Source organism: Selaginella moellendorffii, unplaced genomic scaffold, assembly GCF_000143415.4.
Source record: "Selaginella moellendorffii unplaced genomic scaffold, v1.0 SELMOscaffold_0, whole genome shotgun sequence".
Taxonomy (NCBI): Eukaryota; Viridiplantae; Streptophyta; class Lycopodiopsida; order Selaginellales; family Selaginellaceae; genus Selaginella; species Selaginella moellendorffii.
In genome coordinates this window covers 5063063-5079813 of record NW_003314261.1, presented here as the reverse complement: position 1 = coordinate 5079813, position 16751 = coordinate 5063063, and the positions used below count along the sequence as shown (strand labels likewise).

The following is a 16751-nucleotide window of genomic DNA, read 5'->3' as shown; positions in this document are numbered from 1 at the left end:
GGAAGAGGATGAGGATGATCGCGGGGATGAGGATGAGCACCTCCGCGGGGAACATCGCCCGCCCGTTGGATCGCCTCATTCTGGTCATAGCCTCGTCCACCGCCGGCTGGCTGCTCATGAACCAAGGACCCACTGCCATGAAGAGCACCAGGAGCAAGAGCAAGAGCGGCAGCGTCGGTGATGGCGATTGGGACGCCGATGAAGGCATTGTAGCCGAGCGAGAAAGGATTTACCCAGAGCTTGGAGCGTGATCGGTAGATTGTTCTATCCGGATCGACAAGAAGAAGTCGCGAACTATAAGCAGAGGAGAAAGAGGAGGAAGAAGGTTATAGCGCCAAATAGCACCGTGCCAAATGGCTTTATCCTGGCCGTTGATGACGTGCGGCTGACATTAAATTACGTGGCGGCGAATACTACCTCCACGTGTCTTGAAGAAGACAGTTGACACGTGTATACTTTTGAATGTTAGGGCTAGTTCGTTACTTTGTTCTTCATGGCGCCCAAGCCCAAGGGCGAGGAGCCCCCGCCGCCGCCGCCAGAGGAAGTGAAGGAGGATCCCAAGATCGCTCTGCGGAAGCAGATTGAAGCGCAAGAGCGCGACATCTTCCATCTAAAGTGAGTGAAATCGGGAATGTAAGTCTGTCGCGCGTGGTTACACTGGGTTTCCAGGCATCTGTTGGAGGCGTTGGTGGATGGAGAGGGCCACAGCCTTCGGGACGCCAAGATTTTGGAGCTCTTCAAGAAGGTGGATTTTTTTCTAACTCTCGCTTCTTCAAGCTCGTCTGCGCTTTCTTCCAATTAAAAGGGAGTGCTAATGCAGAATCGGGAGCTTAACCTGGCATATGAGCGAGAGAGAAATTCCTCGTCCAAGCTTAAGTTTCAAGTCGGGCAACTGCAGCAAGAGGTATTGTCTTGTTTTGTGCCTGTTCTTTAGATACCTTTTCTATCTGTCCTGTTCAGGTCTTGAAAAGAAGGAACAAACTCTACAAATGCAATGCTGAAACTCTCCAGAAAACCAATGCAGAAGTTCCCGAACAAACAAATCCAGAAGTGTCTCAGCAAACCAATCCGGCAGATGGTGTTAAGAACGCACAACAACAAGACGAACAAAAGAAATCAGAGCAACCGAAAGGACAACAGGGAGAACAACAAGGGACTGTAGAGGAATCAATACAAGAAGCCAAAGCCGAGATTGCAACACCTGAGGAACCGTGGAAGGAAAAATTCGATCAGGTGTGTAGCTTTGCACTGTTTTTTTTAGTTTCTAATTGTCACTTTTTCTTTCAGGTTGCCCTCAAGCTTGCCGAGGCCCAATCTGTACACACAGGCCTCACAATGGAGGTTTCTAAGCTTCGCTACGCGCTGCAACGTGAAGTTGGCGAACACATACCTGTAGCAAAGGTCTTTGCACTTGCACATCGGTATGATCTCTTCGATCCTGAAGATGCTCTTTGGTGTTAAGTGTTGAACAAGGTTTTGGAAGAAGGCGGTGAATGGAAAGGCCGAAGTCAGCAGATTTCTCTTCTCAAGGTAAATCAGAAATTGACATGGCTGTGCGCTAATCTTACCTCTTTCATCAGGACAAAGTGCGCGAGCTAAAAGCAAAGCTGCACCGGTCGGAGTCCGAAGAGTTTCAGCGTTTTCAAATTGAAGCTTTCCATGCTGCGCGCAGGAAAGAGTTTGAGAAGCTGGCAATCGAATTTTTGGTAATGTATATAATCTTCGTCTGTCTTGACTGGTTTAAAATACCCCAGGCACTGAGAGAAGATTTAGCGTGTCAACAACGGAAGCTGGAAGGCATGATAGCAAGGAGGAACTATCTCGAAAACGAGGTTCAGTTACTACCGTGCTTCTAACCTTTCTCACCCGTCCTTTAAAACGTCTTCCAGATCCGGTCTGCTAAAGAGAAGATGGCCGTGCTTGTCAGAAAGAGTGAAAACGATGACAGATTGATAACTGCATTACGGCTCGAAGTAGAATCATATCGACAGGTGCCGAACTTTTTTCGAATGCACTGCTAAGGGGTTAACATTTTACTGAGCTTGCAGATAACTGGACCTGTCCAACTTGGATCCAAAGTCGGTGGTCCAATCCAGCTCGATTTACTTCACAAGGAACACAAACTAGCAGCCGCGTTCAGTGATCTCAAGAAAAAGTGCCACCAACAGGTCAGCGTTGCAAGCATTTTCTAAGAGATTTACATCAACTCGTTCTGCAGGAGCTGGAGATCCAAGCACAGGCAGAGCTTATCTCGTATCTTCGAGCAGTGGCATCAGCTCCTTTTGAGAAAGGTGTGATCTTTTTGTTTTCCAGGATTTGTTCTTCTTAAACCGATGCAACCGTGTGTTTTTTGCAGAAGTGACTTCCAACAGTCCTCGATCATCAGAGCCTGTCAAAGTTTGAGCAAAGAAGATTGATGGAAGCTCTTGACTTTAATCGTGTTTGGAGCCACGAAAAAGTAGCAAAGAAAATTCTTTCTTTCTTACGATGCGCAAGGGGCCACATACGCAAGTAACTTAGCGGCAACCGACAACGAGCAAAAGAGTGACTCCACGGGCGCCACGTCACCACCTTGATTTAGTGTTTGCTTTGGCGGTAAACGCTTTTGAATTTAGGGTTTATGAGAACGATAGTATTTCTTTAGGGCGGTCGATAGCGCGATGCTTGGCTGGGGCGCGACGAAGACACTAGATTGTCATTCCAGAGGGAGCTCGGCTTGACAAGGTAAGCGATGAATTTCATTCCATTGAGCGCTAGAAAAGAGGTAGCTCATTCGAATGGTAGAGTTTCCAGCGATAATCCATGCTCGAGTACAGAGCTATAATGTTATCAAGCCTGTGTGGCTTATGTCCATTGAGGTATGGAAGTGTTTTTCTTTCTGGATTCTGTGTGATGATCCTTTTTCTCTCAGGTGTCATGAATTTTTTTCGCGAAAGCCAGCGAGAACACATTCTTTTATTTCCTGGATCCAGTATAAGGTTGTAACGTCGGAGCTCACGGTTTTGAATTAACTTGAGAGTTTTTCTGGCAGGGAACTTTTGTTTAACAATGTTTTGGTTGGGAGGAGCAAGAGGAAGGTAGCGATGGCGGTCGTAGATGCCAACGCCTCGCTCGTGGCTCACGAAGAGATATCTCCAAAGTGGAGCAAATTGTTGCAGAGCCTGGTATGTAGTTTGATTCCAGTGGACGACTTAATCATCCAAGAGGACAGGACAGACGCTTTCTCGTGGCACCGCCAGCAGCTGTGAGAAATGCGGCAGCCAGTGGCACAATGCCCGAATGTGCTCGGAGGGCAAGCAGTGCAAGGATTGCTTTGGAGGCAAGGAGTGCTCGGCAGTCCGGCAGGCAACGAAGCTGATGAAGATTTACTACGCGAACGGAGGTAAGCAACAGAAGGCCAAGGTAAAGAAAAAGGCTGCAGGAGCGATGTTTGAACGGTAGGACAGAGTTGATTTGCCACATTTCTCAGCTCTCTAATGAACTTATCTCCGCAGGCTAAAGAGGCAGGGCCACCGGCCGAGCGTCGAGTGCTACACGGTGGCCATAGCCGAGGTGGTGGCGGAGAAAAAGATGAGCGAGGCACAGCAGCTTCTCAAACAGATGGAAGAGGAGGACGGTCTAGCACCCGACAGCGTGTGCTTCAACACGGTGATCAACGGGTGGTGCAACGAAGGGCAGATGGAGGAGGCCATGAGAGTGGTGCAAGAGATGAGACAGAAAAACTGCCGTCCCACCACTTCCACTTACAACACTCTGATCAAAGGCTACGGAGTAGCAGGACAGGCAGAACAGGCGCAGCAGCTAGTGCTCCACCTCCTCAACAAGACGAGGAACTCTCCGAGCAGCGAGGACGGGCTTGAGCCGGTCGCGAGGCCAAACTTGCGAACCATGAACACGCTGCTCAATGCGTGGTGCCGGGAGGGGCGGCTGGAGGAGGCGTGGAGGGTGGTGGCGATGATCAAGTCGGCTGGAATGCAACCGGACGCCGTGACTTACAACACGCTCGCCAAGGCCTACGCGGCCGCCGGCAGGGTGGCGGAGCTGGAGGACCTCATCGCCGACATGAAGAACGCGCGGCTGAAGCCCAACCTGCGGACTTACGCCATCCTGATCAGCTGCTACTGCCAAAACGGCATGCCCGAGCGCGGCCTCCAGCTCCTCTCGCGCCTCAAGTTCGAGGGCCTCCATCCAGACGTGGTGGCTTTCAACACTCTGCTCAAAGGCTACGTGGAGCAGCAAAGCTCCCAGCAGCAGCAGGACTTCCAGAGCCAAGAGAACGACCAGCAGCTAAAGCTCGAGATGGTGCTGGATCTTATGGCGGCCAACGGCGTGAGGCCGGACGTGACCACCTACAGCACGATCATGAACTGGTGGAGCTCGGCCGGGGTGGCGGACAAGGCGCAGACGATACTGCTCGAGATGCAGCAGGATCGCGTCAAGCCGGACGTGCGAGCGTTTGCGATCCTGGCCAAGGGGTACGTCCGATCCGGAAGAACACACGAGGCCGAGTCGCTGCTCCAGGACATGAGCCTCCACGGCGTGGCTCCAAACGTGGTGGTGTACACGACTATCATCAGCGGCTGGTGTAGCATGGGCCGGATGGACGACGCGCTGCGAGTGCTGGAGCTCATGCTCGAGAGAGGCGAGGCTCCCAATCTCAACACCGTCCAGACGCTGGTGTGGGGATTCTGCGAGGCCCGTCAGCCCCGCGAGGCCGAGGAGATGGTCGCCGCCATGGCCGCCGCGGGGCTTCCAGTCGACTCCAAGTGCCTGGACATGATCGCTAGCGCGTGGAGTGCCTTGGGATTTCCATTCGAGACCGACAGGATTCTAGCGTCGGATCGTCGTCGCCAGCTCTCTCCTTCCAGCCAGAGCTCTCGCCAGTTACTCCCCCTGGCTAGTTCATCGCCATCGCCATCGCCATCGTCTTCGTCTTCCATGGATGCTTCGCCATCGCCACCTTCGTCAACTTCTTCTACGTCGTCTTCGTCTTCCCAGCTCATGCTGGAGCTCCGGAGTAGAACTAGCCGGCCCCAAGTCGCGTGCTCCATGGTGGCCGTCAATCACCTCCTGGCGAGGAGATACATTCCAGCCAGCGTCGTGGACGCGACGAGGAGGAAAGTGTTTGACACTCGCTTCTTGGTAACAATCCGGTGTTGATCATAAAAAAAATCCATCTATATATCATCCAATTTATACACACTCGCCAAGTAACAAAACCGAAACGTAAGAATCAATGCTGCTTGGACAAACCTTGCTGCCTTCGTCGCGCTTTGCTGCTCTCCGAGGACGAGCTATCGCTGCTGGATGGAAATTCTTCCATTGGGACCTCACGGTAGACGCCGCTGCTTCCCGTGGTTGCTTGCTGGCCCTCTTCCACCAGGCGCTTCATTATGTTCATGAACGTTGGGAGCAGCTTTGTGGAGATCGAGATCATCCCGGATAGCTGAGAGAACGTCGAGCGTGAGAACTCGGCTATCTAGAAGACAAGGAAAATACTTACCATTCCATTTTGGAACTCACGGCCAATGTCGAGTTGCACCCACACGGCCTTACCCACCAAGTAGAGAACGAAGACAACTGCCAAGTAGATAGGATTCCTGGGTATAGACATCTCAGTAAAGATATATGACGCGACCATGTATCACCTTAGTAAAGCCATGAACTCGTTGAATCCGAGAACCACCATGGCGACAATCGCCCAGGGTGGAGGTAGCCAGGAAGCACCGCGCTTGTTTGCCTCCTGCGAAAATATAAGAAAGAAAAAATGAATCATGAAGGTTGAGAATACCAACCTGTGCAGCTAGAGCTTGACTGACAGTGTACTCAGTCTCAGCTTTGAACTGTCTCCATAGATTTCGACAATCTATTGGACTCAACAACATTTTCTCCGATGGAACCTGCAAAGGTAATCTCGCAGTTAGAAGAAAGGCTTTTGATCTCCCAGCTTACTCCATCCCAGGTACTTGCAGCCAACGCGCTGGAAGCTGACGTTGCCAAGGACCTGTCCACTGCAGTTGCATTAGCTGGAGATTGCAAGCGTTCTGGAATTTCTCCGAGCAACCCAGTCAGTGTTTCCTCGACGTTATCAGAAGCATCTTCTTCCAAGCGTATCACAGATAGCACAGAAAGAAGCTTAATAGCCTGCCATCATATACTTGTTTGTTAGTGCTGTGGTTGATGAAACGTACATAAAACGATTACCGATAAACGAGCGTCTTTCGTGATCATTCTCACGTCTTCTTCACCGGTCCATACCCTTGGCATCAAGTCCTCATCGTGGCTAAAAACTGTGTTGAATCTGTAATCCAAACATATAAGACCGACAGAGAAAGTTAGAAAGGCGGTACCTATCCTTCATGCGAATTAAAGCTTGACTTGCTTCTTCTCTGGCTCTTTTCTCAACCACATTTCGCCCAAAAGCTACAAAGTCCTCTTCGATCCTCCTTAATTCCGCTGCATCTAGCTCAAAGCCCGAGACAGCTTGCAGTAAAGCGTCTTTAGCCAAATTAGTTTCATGAGCCACCAAAGTTCTCAGCGACGGCCAAGTATCTGATGATGCCGCATCTAGTAATGTTGACACAGAGTTCCCCAAAACGTCCTCTAGTTGCCGCTGTACAGTTTATACTGTTAATTGAAGATATTAAAATCCTCGATGTTACCTCCGACTTTCCCACTATTTCCGCAAGCCGTTTCGCTTTCAGGTTGGATGCGTGAGCATCTACATCTCTACGAAGCTTTTCCTTGACCTTTGAAGAATCCCAACCAGCAAGTTTAACATTTGCATCTGCAACATTTTGTCAAGATGAGAAGAATTTGGCCAAAACAATAAATTACCTTCGCAGCCGCGGTCAAACTCGTCAAGACATTCTTTACTGCATCTTCTTATTGCAGCTGCAAATCCTTCTGTTTCCGACGATGCGGAGCTTGCGTCAGCAGCCTGCTTGAAGGTTGCTAACGCTTTCGCTCTATAGTGAGCTAGAACTGCTTGATAGGACGGTTGAACAAGCTGCATCAAATCAACATGAAACCAGTTTTAGAAGTAAACCTGGCACCATAATACCTCCAAGATTCGATTCATCAAGAATTCTCTTTTATGGTCTCGAACTTGTGCATCGAAGTATGCTGCTTCTGAATCGTACCTGAAAAACAAACATTTACTTACATACAACGGGGCAAGATGGGCATACTTACGAGCTAACATACTGATCCAGTAATGAATCTAGTCTTTTTCCAAATCCCGCAACTGGAACGGACTTTGCAGCCTCAGAGAGCTCCCTCCATTCCTGATAAAAACGAGTGTATTTCAAAAAGATTTTTCAAAACAGTATGAAAAAACATTTCTTCGTACCTCATCAGCTGAAAGTGCCAAAAACTTCTCGTTTGCAATTTCTTCGCAGCGCACGGTAGCTACCATAACCTGAAATATAAATTTTAGACATTAAAAATTAAACACCGACGTTTCTTAAAGGACCTTATGCGCGGGAAGATCCAAGTCCTTGTTTTCCTTGATGACCTTCCATATTTCATGTGTACTTAAAGGAAATCCCGATCCCGGAATTACTGTCGTCCGATCACCTGCAAGCCCACCAGGGGCTATAGAGTGCATAAATCTTTGTCGTAGTTCTTCAACCTGGAAAAAAACAGAGGGTAAGAAAACAAGAGAGAGCAATGCGTAACCTGCGCTTTGAAAACTTCTTCCTTTTCTTCAAAGCTTGCCAATGCCGTTACTTCGACCTGTAAACATATTAAGAATCCTAGTTTATATCGTACTTCCCGTATGCTTACTTGAAAAAAATCAGAAAGTGGAGTGTTCTTGTATTTTTCAGGCTTTGCAACACTAGACCAAATCTACAACAAAAAGCAAGCATAACAGTACGTTTTTGACACAGAAAGTCTGTCTACCTTCTCAACGTCCACTCTGAGAATAGGCTCCAGAACTTCCAAAGGCGTCTGCATGGGTATTGTGATGTGAATATAGACTTTCTAGCAGCATACTGGATGCTACCTTCGTTTTGTCCCGGATGACAAACAAGAGCGTTGTTTTACGGGGTGTGAAGAGCCGCATCATAACCTGAAAAAAAATAGGAATCAGGAATTGAGAGTACGATGCTTCAAAGGATGATCACCTGAAAGACGGTCTTCAGCAAAGGTTTGTTGGCTGCGTGCTCTCGACCAATATCATGACACCACCTTTACGAAAGTACTGACGAACATAAACAGACGAAGTACTACGACAACTTACATGTTTATCAAAACAACGTCCGAAACAGCTAGCGCAAACAAAGAGCTCTGCTTTTCAAAAGCAGTGTCGTCCTGCATTTTGGAATGTCAGCTATGCATAAAGATAAAAACACACAATACCTCTCCTCTCTCACGACCATCCGTGCCTTCAAGATCCAATATCAGTGTGCACGGCTCAATACCGCTGGCCTTGGCAAGCCACACTCCTTGTGTTGTCTGAGACCTACGCAAAGCATAAGGAAGGAAAAAGCCTAGAACAAGCAAACACCAACCTTCCCTTGAAAGCATCCATTTCTCGAAACCTCGTACGAAACAAATGGTTCAAGAGCGTGCTCTTCCCTGTTCACATCAAAAGAAAGGAGAGAGAGAGAGAGAGATTTTTTTGGATATGATCTAAACACACCAACCGCTGCTTTGTGGACCCATAATCGACACCACAGCATAGGATAGCCCACATTCCGGCAGCCTCACGGATTTCACAAACTCTTCCAATCCAGCCTCGTTAAATTTACCGCTCCCGTCAATCAGCTGCATCGTGGGCACCGTGAATCCATTCTCCTGAATCGAGCAACAGACGATTGGAAACAATCGAAGAAGAAAGAAACAAACCTGGCTATGCATCTTGTGGAAGGATCGGGCAAGAATGCTGGGAGAATGGATCCAAGAACCCTAGAAGGCACTAGGCAATGCTGGATCGATCGATTCGCACAAAACCCCTCAAAACCCTGCTCGCGATCAGACGCACGCCGATCTGTGCCGATGAATGCTGGCGACTGGATCGATTTCGATCGGAGCCACGCGCCTCACGATCGGCGCTCGCTAGGGAACGGGAACACGAAATAGGGCAGAGCGACTGCTCTGTTTCGTTGCCCACTGTAGGGCATTTGTGGGGAAATAAAAAAACTCCCAATTGCGTGTGAGAAACCCAAACCCTTTCTCTTTGGACGAGGGAGACATGGCGGCTATGGCGCTAGGGCATCATCACCTCTCCTTCGCGGCAGCTCCTTCGTCCGGTCGCCCTGCCAGGTAAGAATTCCTTGCAAAAATGCGACTGCATTTCGATCGATCGACACGGTTTTCCATTTCTTCCGATCACGATGTGATTTGCATGCGCGATTCAAAAGAATAGCTCGTTTGCCTCGCAAAATTCTTTAGCTTTGTGGCTTAGCTTCCATCAAAGTTTCGTGTTCCTTCTCTCGAGTTTCTCACCTCTTTTTTTTTTTTGTAGAGATTCCTCGCTATTGGGTGGGAACTTCGCTTCTTTGCATAGGATCCTATCGAAGAGCCACGCCCGTGTTCTTCACTACAGTGTAAGCTGTGCTGCCGCGGTCAAGGAGAAAGAGGCCTTGGACATCCAGCAGTGGAACGATGAGGCTTACGAGGCAAGGCTACAGCACTTGGAATCACAGGCGAAAAGTGTTCTCCAGAAAACGATCGAGTGCTTTGAGAGACCAGCTTTTCCCTGTGCCTTGATCGCCGGTGATGTGGTAAGTCCATACATATTTTTCTCGAGCGTTTCTAGTTCTTTGTTTTGTTTTGAAGATTTCTTCTGAGCTTGCAGGTGATGTTAGACTTGCTCCACAAAATCGGTGCCTTTGAAAAGGAGGCCGTGAAAGTCATATTCATTGACACTTTCCATTTGTTCCCGGAGACGTACACCTTTCTGAAGAGCCTCGAGGTATGGAGAACTATCTCCTGACGTTAGAAAAATTCATGTATGGCATTGCAGGATAAGTATGGCTTCAAGGCCCGTGTGTTTCACGCAGCGGACTTTAACACCAAGGAGGAATACCTTGCAAAGCATGGATCGGACCTCTACATTCGGGTAAATCTGTCAGACAATCCCTCCGCTTCATGTGATTGGGAAAAACGTTGTAGGATATAGACGAGTATGACAAGATCTGCAAGGTGGAGCCTTTCAATCGAGCCTTGTCGAGTCTCCAGGTAAGGGGAGAGATTGAAGCTGCCGTTTTCTTCTAACAATTTCTCCAGGTTGATGCGATGATAAATGGAAGAAGACGTGATCATGGCGCTGAAAGAGCTCATCTGGAGGTAAGCCGACATAATACTATTTAGTCAGTGTATAAAGTTGAGGCCTTTCAGGTAGCTCAAGCTGGAAAGATGGTGAATGTCCAGCCACTTGCATACTGGGAATTCAGGCGAGTTTATTTCTTGTTATTGCAATCTAGAGATAGTTGAGGTTTGTTTTCTCCCAGGGATTGCTGGAGCTACCTGAAGAAAAATAGCGTTCCCTATCATCCACTTCACGACAAGGGGTATCCAAGCATTGGAGACGTCCAAAGCACGCTGCCAGTGCCTAAAGAGAAATGGTTCGAGTATGGTGGAGAGCGATCTGGCCGCTTCCAGGTATTGCGAATAAAGATAGCACTGAAAGAGAAACTGATTTTGCTTGAATATCCAGGGTCTCAGCAACAAAGATGGCTCGCTCAAGACTGAATGCGGGATACACTCCCAAAAGTAGAAGTCTGTTTGTAGGGACAAAATCAAAGGAATAAAACACCTCTTTCCCAAAAATATGTAATATTGTTTTTTTAAGCAAACATGTAGGATATAACTAAAATATGCCATCTAATGGTTGTTATTCATTTAGATTAATTTTATATTTATAATTTATAAACATGTTTATAATTTATAAGTTTTTCAGAACATTTTCCAGTATATTTTTGTTTATTTTACATCTAATGGTTGATATTCAATAAAATTAATCTTGTGTGTATATATATTATAAATATATTTATAATTATAAATTTCCATTTGTGAGTGCATGGAATATAGAAATGGAATACAGAAATGTGTATATCAATTAGCCCAAGAAAAACATTTTAGCTTATATATAGAAGTGAGTGGTCCAAATTAAAACTAATCGAACAACTATAAAAATCCCACTATACTAATATTAGTATATGGCATTACAATTGTACACTTGGACCTTACATCATTCTTTCTTCTCAAAAGGATAAAAGGTAGTTAGGGTTCTCTAATTAATGGGTTAAAATCTGGAGGAACATCAAGAGGAGGCATTGATGAATTTGTAAGTGGAATTAATTGCTCTTGATCTCTTTGTACAAAATGTTTTAATTGTTATATATGTATAAATTTTGAATGATTAATATATTGAATATCATGCTGAATCTTATAAACTTGCAATCCAGCTTGTTGTAACACTCAACATAGTCATTTCACTAAGTAAAAAACCCTTTAGATAAACCATGTACCATAATATTGGGAAAATAGACTAACAATATCAATAATGGCATTACAATTCCCATTATTGTCCACTAGCAAAGTATAAATTATACATAGCCCTAGTGTTCAGTAGACTCCACTTGAACAAGTGGAAAAATGCTCTTCAAATGTTAATACTAAAATTTAGCATTAGCAACTCGTGGTAATTGTGAAGGTAAACTTAACTTTATTGACAATATCAGATCATGGCTATAGATGAGTTTATATAGTAAAGCATCAATGAAACTCTATACCTTTATGATATATGCATACTAAATAGATGGTAATTAACCATCCCAATTCAAATACTAAAAATTCATATATTTCATGATTATCCTTTTGAAAATCCAAATGAGCCATTCTATCAAATAATCTATTTATGGATGATAAGCATTTGTGAAAGTGTGGTGTATCTTTGGTCGAAATGTTAAAACGTGAAATGTTTTAGCCATAAATACGGGACCATTATCTGAGAAAATTTGCTCTAGACAAGAATGCTAGAACACCACTTGATTAAGGAGGAAGCATTTAATAACAGTTGCAAACACATTAGTAAAAGTAACAATTTTTATCTAGCGAATTAAATAGTTAAAAGCAATAATGACATATTCATTACTAATAGTCGACTATGGAAAAAGCCCCATCAAATCAAACACCACTAACTTAAATAGACAGGAAATTGCAATAAACTCCAATTGTCCTTGAGAATTAAAAGTTTGGCATAAAATATAGATACACATATACTAGATAACATCACATTATATCTTTAGCCAATAGAAAGACCTATGCAACTCCTTAGTCATACACCAATGTCTAATATGCCACATAGAATAGGAAAATCATGATAAATATAGAGAAAATGTGGAATAAATATAAAAAACAGCACTAATATGTTGCTCTAGTTGGTGGGAGTACCTTCCTCCTTGCATTAAGCCATTAATATGCTAAAATTGTGCTAAATGAGGATCAATCCCAATAAAATAAATAAGGTCATCCTCAAGGTGATATTAAATATAAAAATGCCGAAATGACAATTCATCAGCAAGTGATGTAGGATTTTCAAACCCTTATAAAGCCTTTGGATCCATGGCTCAATTGTTTGAGTCTCACGAACTTTGTCAAGAGATAGTAAATTTTATTCTACATCTTGTGGACATTAAATATCATGTATATCAACACTGATGGCATAGAATCCTTGTTTAGAAAATCAATTACTAACTTCATCAATAATGTTTTGATCCATTCAAAGGGGATATGGGAGGAGCATATTAATGATGTTTGTAAGTGTTGGATGGGGTTTAAAATGTTGGTTTAAAATTGAAGCGGTTAAAGTGCATCTAAAAACATAATTTATCTTGGGTACTATATTTTTTGTAAGGTTTATAAACTAATGCCGATATAAGTGGCAATATAAACCTTCATTGGAACAAGACTATCACCCCTAGGAAGTGAAGCTAGAAGATGTACAATGAAAAATGAAAAAAACGATATCTAATAAGATTTTGAGAATCAAAAAACATTTTTAAAGGTGGTTAAAGCAAGTGTATATATAAGTCCCATAATATCTTGATAAAGTATTAGCCATAATATTCCCAACTTGATCCACTCTAATATATTTAACTCTATATGAAGTAAGAGGTTCTAGAAGTAAACACTAAATTCCCTCACTGACTCAGATGGCCCAAAATGAATATGATGTAATTGTTAAAAAGCAATTAATAAATCCAAATACATGTTTTGAAAAAATTTGAGAGAATGTTCTAATTTACACAAAATAAATAAATATTATTAAAAATTTTGCTCTTCAGGGATAAATTGTATGCCCCTTATACTATTAATTTTTGAAATTAATTGTATAAGGTTTTTAGAAGTAACATTTAAATATTTTACAAAGTAATTATGTAAAAAAGTCATTTAAATAAAAATCATAAAATTAAAGATACTAATAATTTTTTTTAATTTAGGATTTAGGTTATAATACTTTAGATATTAAAACATCAATATTAAAAAATATTTAAATTAATTAATTAATCAAATTAAAGAAACTTGAAGAGTCACAAATCATCATTACTCCTCATGATATTAGTTTAAGAATGGTTTAAAAATTAGCACTTTGTGATAAAAAGAGTCTAAAAGTTTTTCAAACAAATATTAAAATGTCTATTTTTACTAATTAATAGTATAAATTAAATTTAAAGGTTTAGTAGCATGTTTATTTATATTTATAAAAGTATTAATAAATGGTAAATGAATAAAAAATTATAAAACATAAATAAATTGAAAGAAAGTCTCTTCAGTAAAGCTTAGTCTAAATCATTTGCCAATACCAAACTTATAAAATTTAGTTTTTTTATTTACCAAAGAAATTAATAAAAATTGTTAAAAAATATATTATTTTATAAAATAAATTTTTTTAAATTTCTTAAAAACTATATTTTATTTTAAAAAATATGGCATTAATAAAAAATATTATAGTAAAAATAAATAATTGGTATAGAGTAATACCAAAAATAAAAATAAATAATTGAATACTTTTTAAAAAAGTTTATAACTTTTTATGTGGATTAGGATGATTCTCTAGTTTGAAAGTATTTAGCAAACAATGAAGTAACATTGTTTACTATTATTATATTTTACAAAAACAAAAGCCTTATTTGTTGTTTTCATGTAAATAGAATTTTTCTTTTTATAAATATAATTTAATATTTCTTTAAAATTTCCAAAAACATTTATATGATTTAAAATATTTGAATGCATTATAATGTTTATAATAACATTAATAATGAGGTAAATCTAAAACCTAATATGGTTAGGGTTTAGGGTTGGAGTTGAGTTAAACAATTTGGCCACTGAGCAAGTGTTAAAAGAGAAACTGATTTTTGCTCTCAGATTGGGAACCGCTCGAGAACAATGCTCATTTCCAAAAATCAGTTCCAGAACTGAAAGCTCTGAAAGAAAGAATGAAAAACTTTCTGAGGCTCAAGTTAGAACTGTGTATAGTCTGTGGGCACAAACCCGAGCAGAATTTCATAGGCAACCTGGAAGAACTCGTCATAAGGATTAACAAATTCGACAGGCTCTACCTTCCTCCAGTTGCCAGATTAAAAGCAGTGCTGGAAGCAACCGTGGAATCCCATCTGGAAAACAATCCTAAAATAAATGGCATGGTAATTTCGTCTGCAGCGAAGATCAATTTATAAAACCAGAAAAAAAGAGGAAAAGGATAATTACCAAAAGTGGCGAGCCTGGAGTGGAGCCTTGACACTGCTACCTCGTTACTCACAACTTCAAAGTGGAACTCCAGGCCAGATGGAAGCCTCTGCCTTGCAACTATCCACTGCCACAGTTCAACATAAGGAAACGTCTTGATGAGCTCAACTGCGATTTGCAGTAGAAATCTGGGAACGGTGAGAGACGCGTGTAATATCGTGAAAAAAGTGTAAAACACCGACATTGTGGGAAGCAGCAGGAGGAGCGGCGTAAACATTAGAGAAGCAACCACGAGCTCTTCCACTGAATACTCGTAGCTATCAATCCGGTTTCTCAACGGATTAAACTTTCGACCCCTGAAAAAACGTTTGTCAAGAAAAATTAAATAGAAAAGTTGTCTTGTGTTACCTGAACATTCGCCACAACGCTGCGAGTACCTTGAGCTGGTTCCCATATATGAAGGCGGTCACTCTTTGAAGCATAGTTATGTGAGCAGTCGCCATAAAGACAGCGTCCACCATAACTGAGGTTGAGACGCTGGCACCGAGTAGAATCGAGACTGCTCCCAGGCATTGTAACAACCGAACAGAAGCTGGGAAAAGCTCCAGAAATGTCAAGAAAGCCTGGGTGACGTTCAAAGCGGCAGTCCCCATAACCTCGGCAAGCTCGTTGTTAAGCTTGAAGCCGGCTGGAACTCCCATGAGCCAGATGCATCCAGTTCGCAGGACGTCGTTGGTCAAGAAGCAAGAGAGAGTCACGACGAACATCGCGATGGCGTTTTGGAACATAAGCACGAGGACGCCAAGCACCGTGCCAAGCACTAAATCCACGGCTATCTTGAACCATAACGAATGCCTCAGCAAGTCAAGTCGATGGGAAACGGCTGCATTTGGATGTTGAGGCCTGCAAATGCAAATGCAAACACAAACGTCAAGTAAAAAAAGAAGCCAAAAACATACCCGTCAGTGCACCAGAAAAATATCGAAGGCCACATACTAAGCTCCTGGAATCGATTCTGAATGCTTTGGAACGTACTGCTAGAACGCAGTGCACAGCTCACAAGTGGCATTGAAAGAATCCAGTTTGAAGCCAGAAACCAGACCCGACTAGCAGCAAAGTATAGTGAGGATAAAATAGCAGCCACTCCGGCCAAGACACTGCAAAATTATCAACATGAGCAAAAAACTAAGCATCATAACAACATACATAAAAAATGTGTCTCGGAACATCGAATGAGAAACTTTGTCAGTCGCAGCATCCAGAAAAGCAGCACAATTAAGCTGCCGCGTCACCATAGCCTGTATAGCAACCACAATATAAATCCTGCTTCTCGCGTTCAAGTAACATCAAATGACTTCTTACCAAAGAAAACTTACGATATCTGGACCTCTATTTTGCTGCTCAAGCTCTAGAATCCAGTAAGGCTTCTTGTCAATGTTTCCTGGCTCAAAACTTTGGAGCCTGAAACACGAGGGGAAAAAATCCCACTGCTGGAGTGAAAAATGGTGGCTCCGGAAGAGAGGGGGATTGTACAGAACAAACTAAAATCACGAGAAAACTTAAAAGAAGAAGGAAAAAAATCCGAATGACTTACGTGAACTTTCGGTGAGCATGGCTTGCCTTCGAGAGTGATGGAACAATGCGTGGGAGTCGAAAATCCATCCCGGGCGGCAGCGCAGGAGCATGTTATCCACAACTTGCTCCTCGATTCCGGCATGGCAAGCTCTCGCGGCTCTAGCTCGTTGGCAATACACAAGCCAAGCACACAGACATCCCCGCAGCATTCTTCTAGCGCTCGCAAGCTGCGCCTTGTGAAGAATCCCTACACAGAGAGACAGAGAGAGGGAGAAAGGGATCGCGGAAAAATCTCAATGCTGCTCACCTCCAGATCAAATGCCGGAACCGCCGCAGCCACGACGAGATCAGCACAGCGCCTGTGAAGATTGATCCATCCCAGCAGCGCCAGAGGCCCGCCCTGGCGGAGGCGCGGAGGCCACCATATCCGACAAAGCTCCATTACAAATATTTGGCCTAGGTTTAGGGTTCTACCA

At 43.4% G+C, this 16751-nt stretch overlaps 5 protein-coding genes across 6 annotated transcripts; 3 read left to right on the top strand and 2 right to left on the bottom strand.

The window, feature by feature from the left end:
* Window positions 1-493: 493 nt before the first annotated feature.
* On the top strand, window positions 494-1697 carry LOC112347919. The gene is made up of 6 exons (XM_024679665.1): window positions 494-615; window positions 670-745; window positions 821-904; window positions 961-1233; window positions 1288-1530; window positions 1581-1697. The coding sequence occupies exons 1-5, from the start codon at window positions 494-496 to the stop codon at window positions 1459-1461; spliced, it is 729 nt and encodes a 242-aa protein (XP_024535433.1). The 3' UTR covers window positions 1462-1530; window positions 1581-1697.
* Window positions 1698-2398: 701 nt separating this feature from the next.
* On the top strand, window positions 2399-5200 carry LOC9632539 (pentatricopeptide repeat-containing protein At5g25630). 2 transcript variants are annotated; one of them, XM_024688331.1, is made up of 6 exons: window positions 2399-2724; window positions 2794-2858; window positions 2912-2978; window positions 3032-3164; window positions 3217-3437; window positions 3495-5200. In XM_024688331.1, the coding sequence occupies exons 3-6, from the start codon at window positions 2917-2919 to the stop codon at window positions 5158-5160; spliced, it is 2082 nt and encodes a 693-aa protein (XP_024544099.1). In that variant the 5' UTR covers window positions 2399-2724; window positions 2794-2858; window positions 2912-2916; the 3' UTR covers window positions 5161-5200. The 2 variants fall into 2 exon arrangements, with proteins under 2 accessions (XP_024544099.1, XP_024544044.1); XM_024688276.1 differs by having other exon boundaries at window positions 2785-2858.
* Window positions 5158-9088, bottom strand: LOC9642267 (protein ROOT HAIR DEFECTIVE 3). Its single transcript, XM_002960479.2, has 23 exons — window positions 8854-9088; window positions 8652-8802; window positions 8517-8583; window positions 8365-8467; window positions 8246-8316; window positions 8130-8193; window positions 8009-8074; window positions 7906-7953; window positions 7789-7851; window positions 7681-7737; window positions 7475-7633; window positions 7352-7420; window positions 7195-7286; window positions 7064-7142; window positions 6838-7009; window positions 6663-6787; window positions 6351-6613; window positions 6205-6301; window positions 5953-6144; window positions 5796-5900; window positions 5649-5743; window positions 5504-5600; window positions 5158-5446 (listed from the first exon to the last, which is right to left on the bottom strand). Exons 1-23 carry the CDS (start codon window positions 8863-8865, stop codon window positions 5234-5236), a joined length of 2460 nt encoding a protein of 819 aa, XP_002960525.2. The 5' UTR covers window positions 8866-9088; the 3' UTR covers window positions 5158-5233.
* Window positions 9089-9161: 73 nt separating this feature from the next.
* Window positions 9162-10779, top strand: LOC9632538 (probable phosphoadenosine phosphosulfate reductase). Its single transcript, XM_002961133.2, has 9 exons — window positions 9162-9270; window positions 9473-9731; window positions 9806-9922; window positions 9974-10069; window positions 10123-10188; window positions 10237-10296; window positions 10348-10403; window positions 10461-10611; window positions 10667-10779. The coding sequence occupies exons 1-9, from the start codon at window positions 9200-9202 to the stop codon at window positions 10724-10726; spliced, it is 936 nt and encodes a 311-aa protein (XP_002961179.1). The 5' UTR covers window positions 9162-9199; the 3' UTR covers window positions 10727-10779.
* A 3571-nt stretch (window positions 10780-14350) lies between these two features.
* LOC9632537 (N-acetylglucosaminyl-phosphatidylinositol biosynthetic protein gpi1) lies at window positions 14351-16717 on the bottom strand. The gene is made up of 9 exons (XM_002960478.2): window positions 16583-16717; window positions 16295-16522; window positions 16077-16241; window positions 15907-15998; window positions 15660-15857; window positions 15109-15603; window positions 14722-15056; window positions 14574-14667; window positions 14351-14528 (listed from the first exon to the last, which is right to left on the bottom strand). Exons 1-9 carry the CDS (start codon window positions 16715-16717, stop codon window positions 14405-14407), a joined length of 1866 nt encoding a protein of 621 aa, XP_002960524.1. The 3' UTR covers window positions 14351-14404.
* Between the last annotated feature and the right edge of the window lie 34 nt (window positions 16718-16751).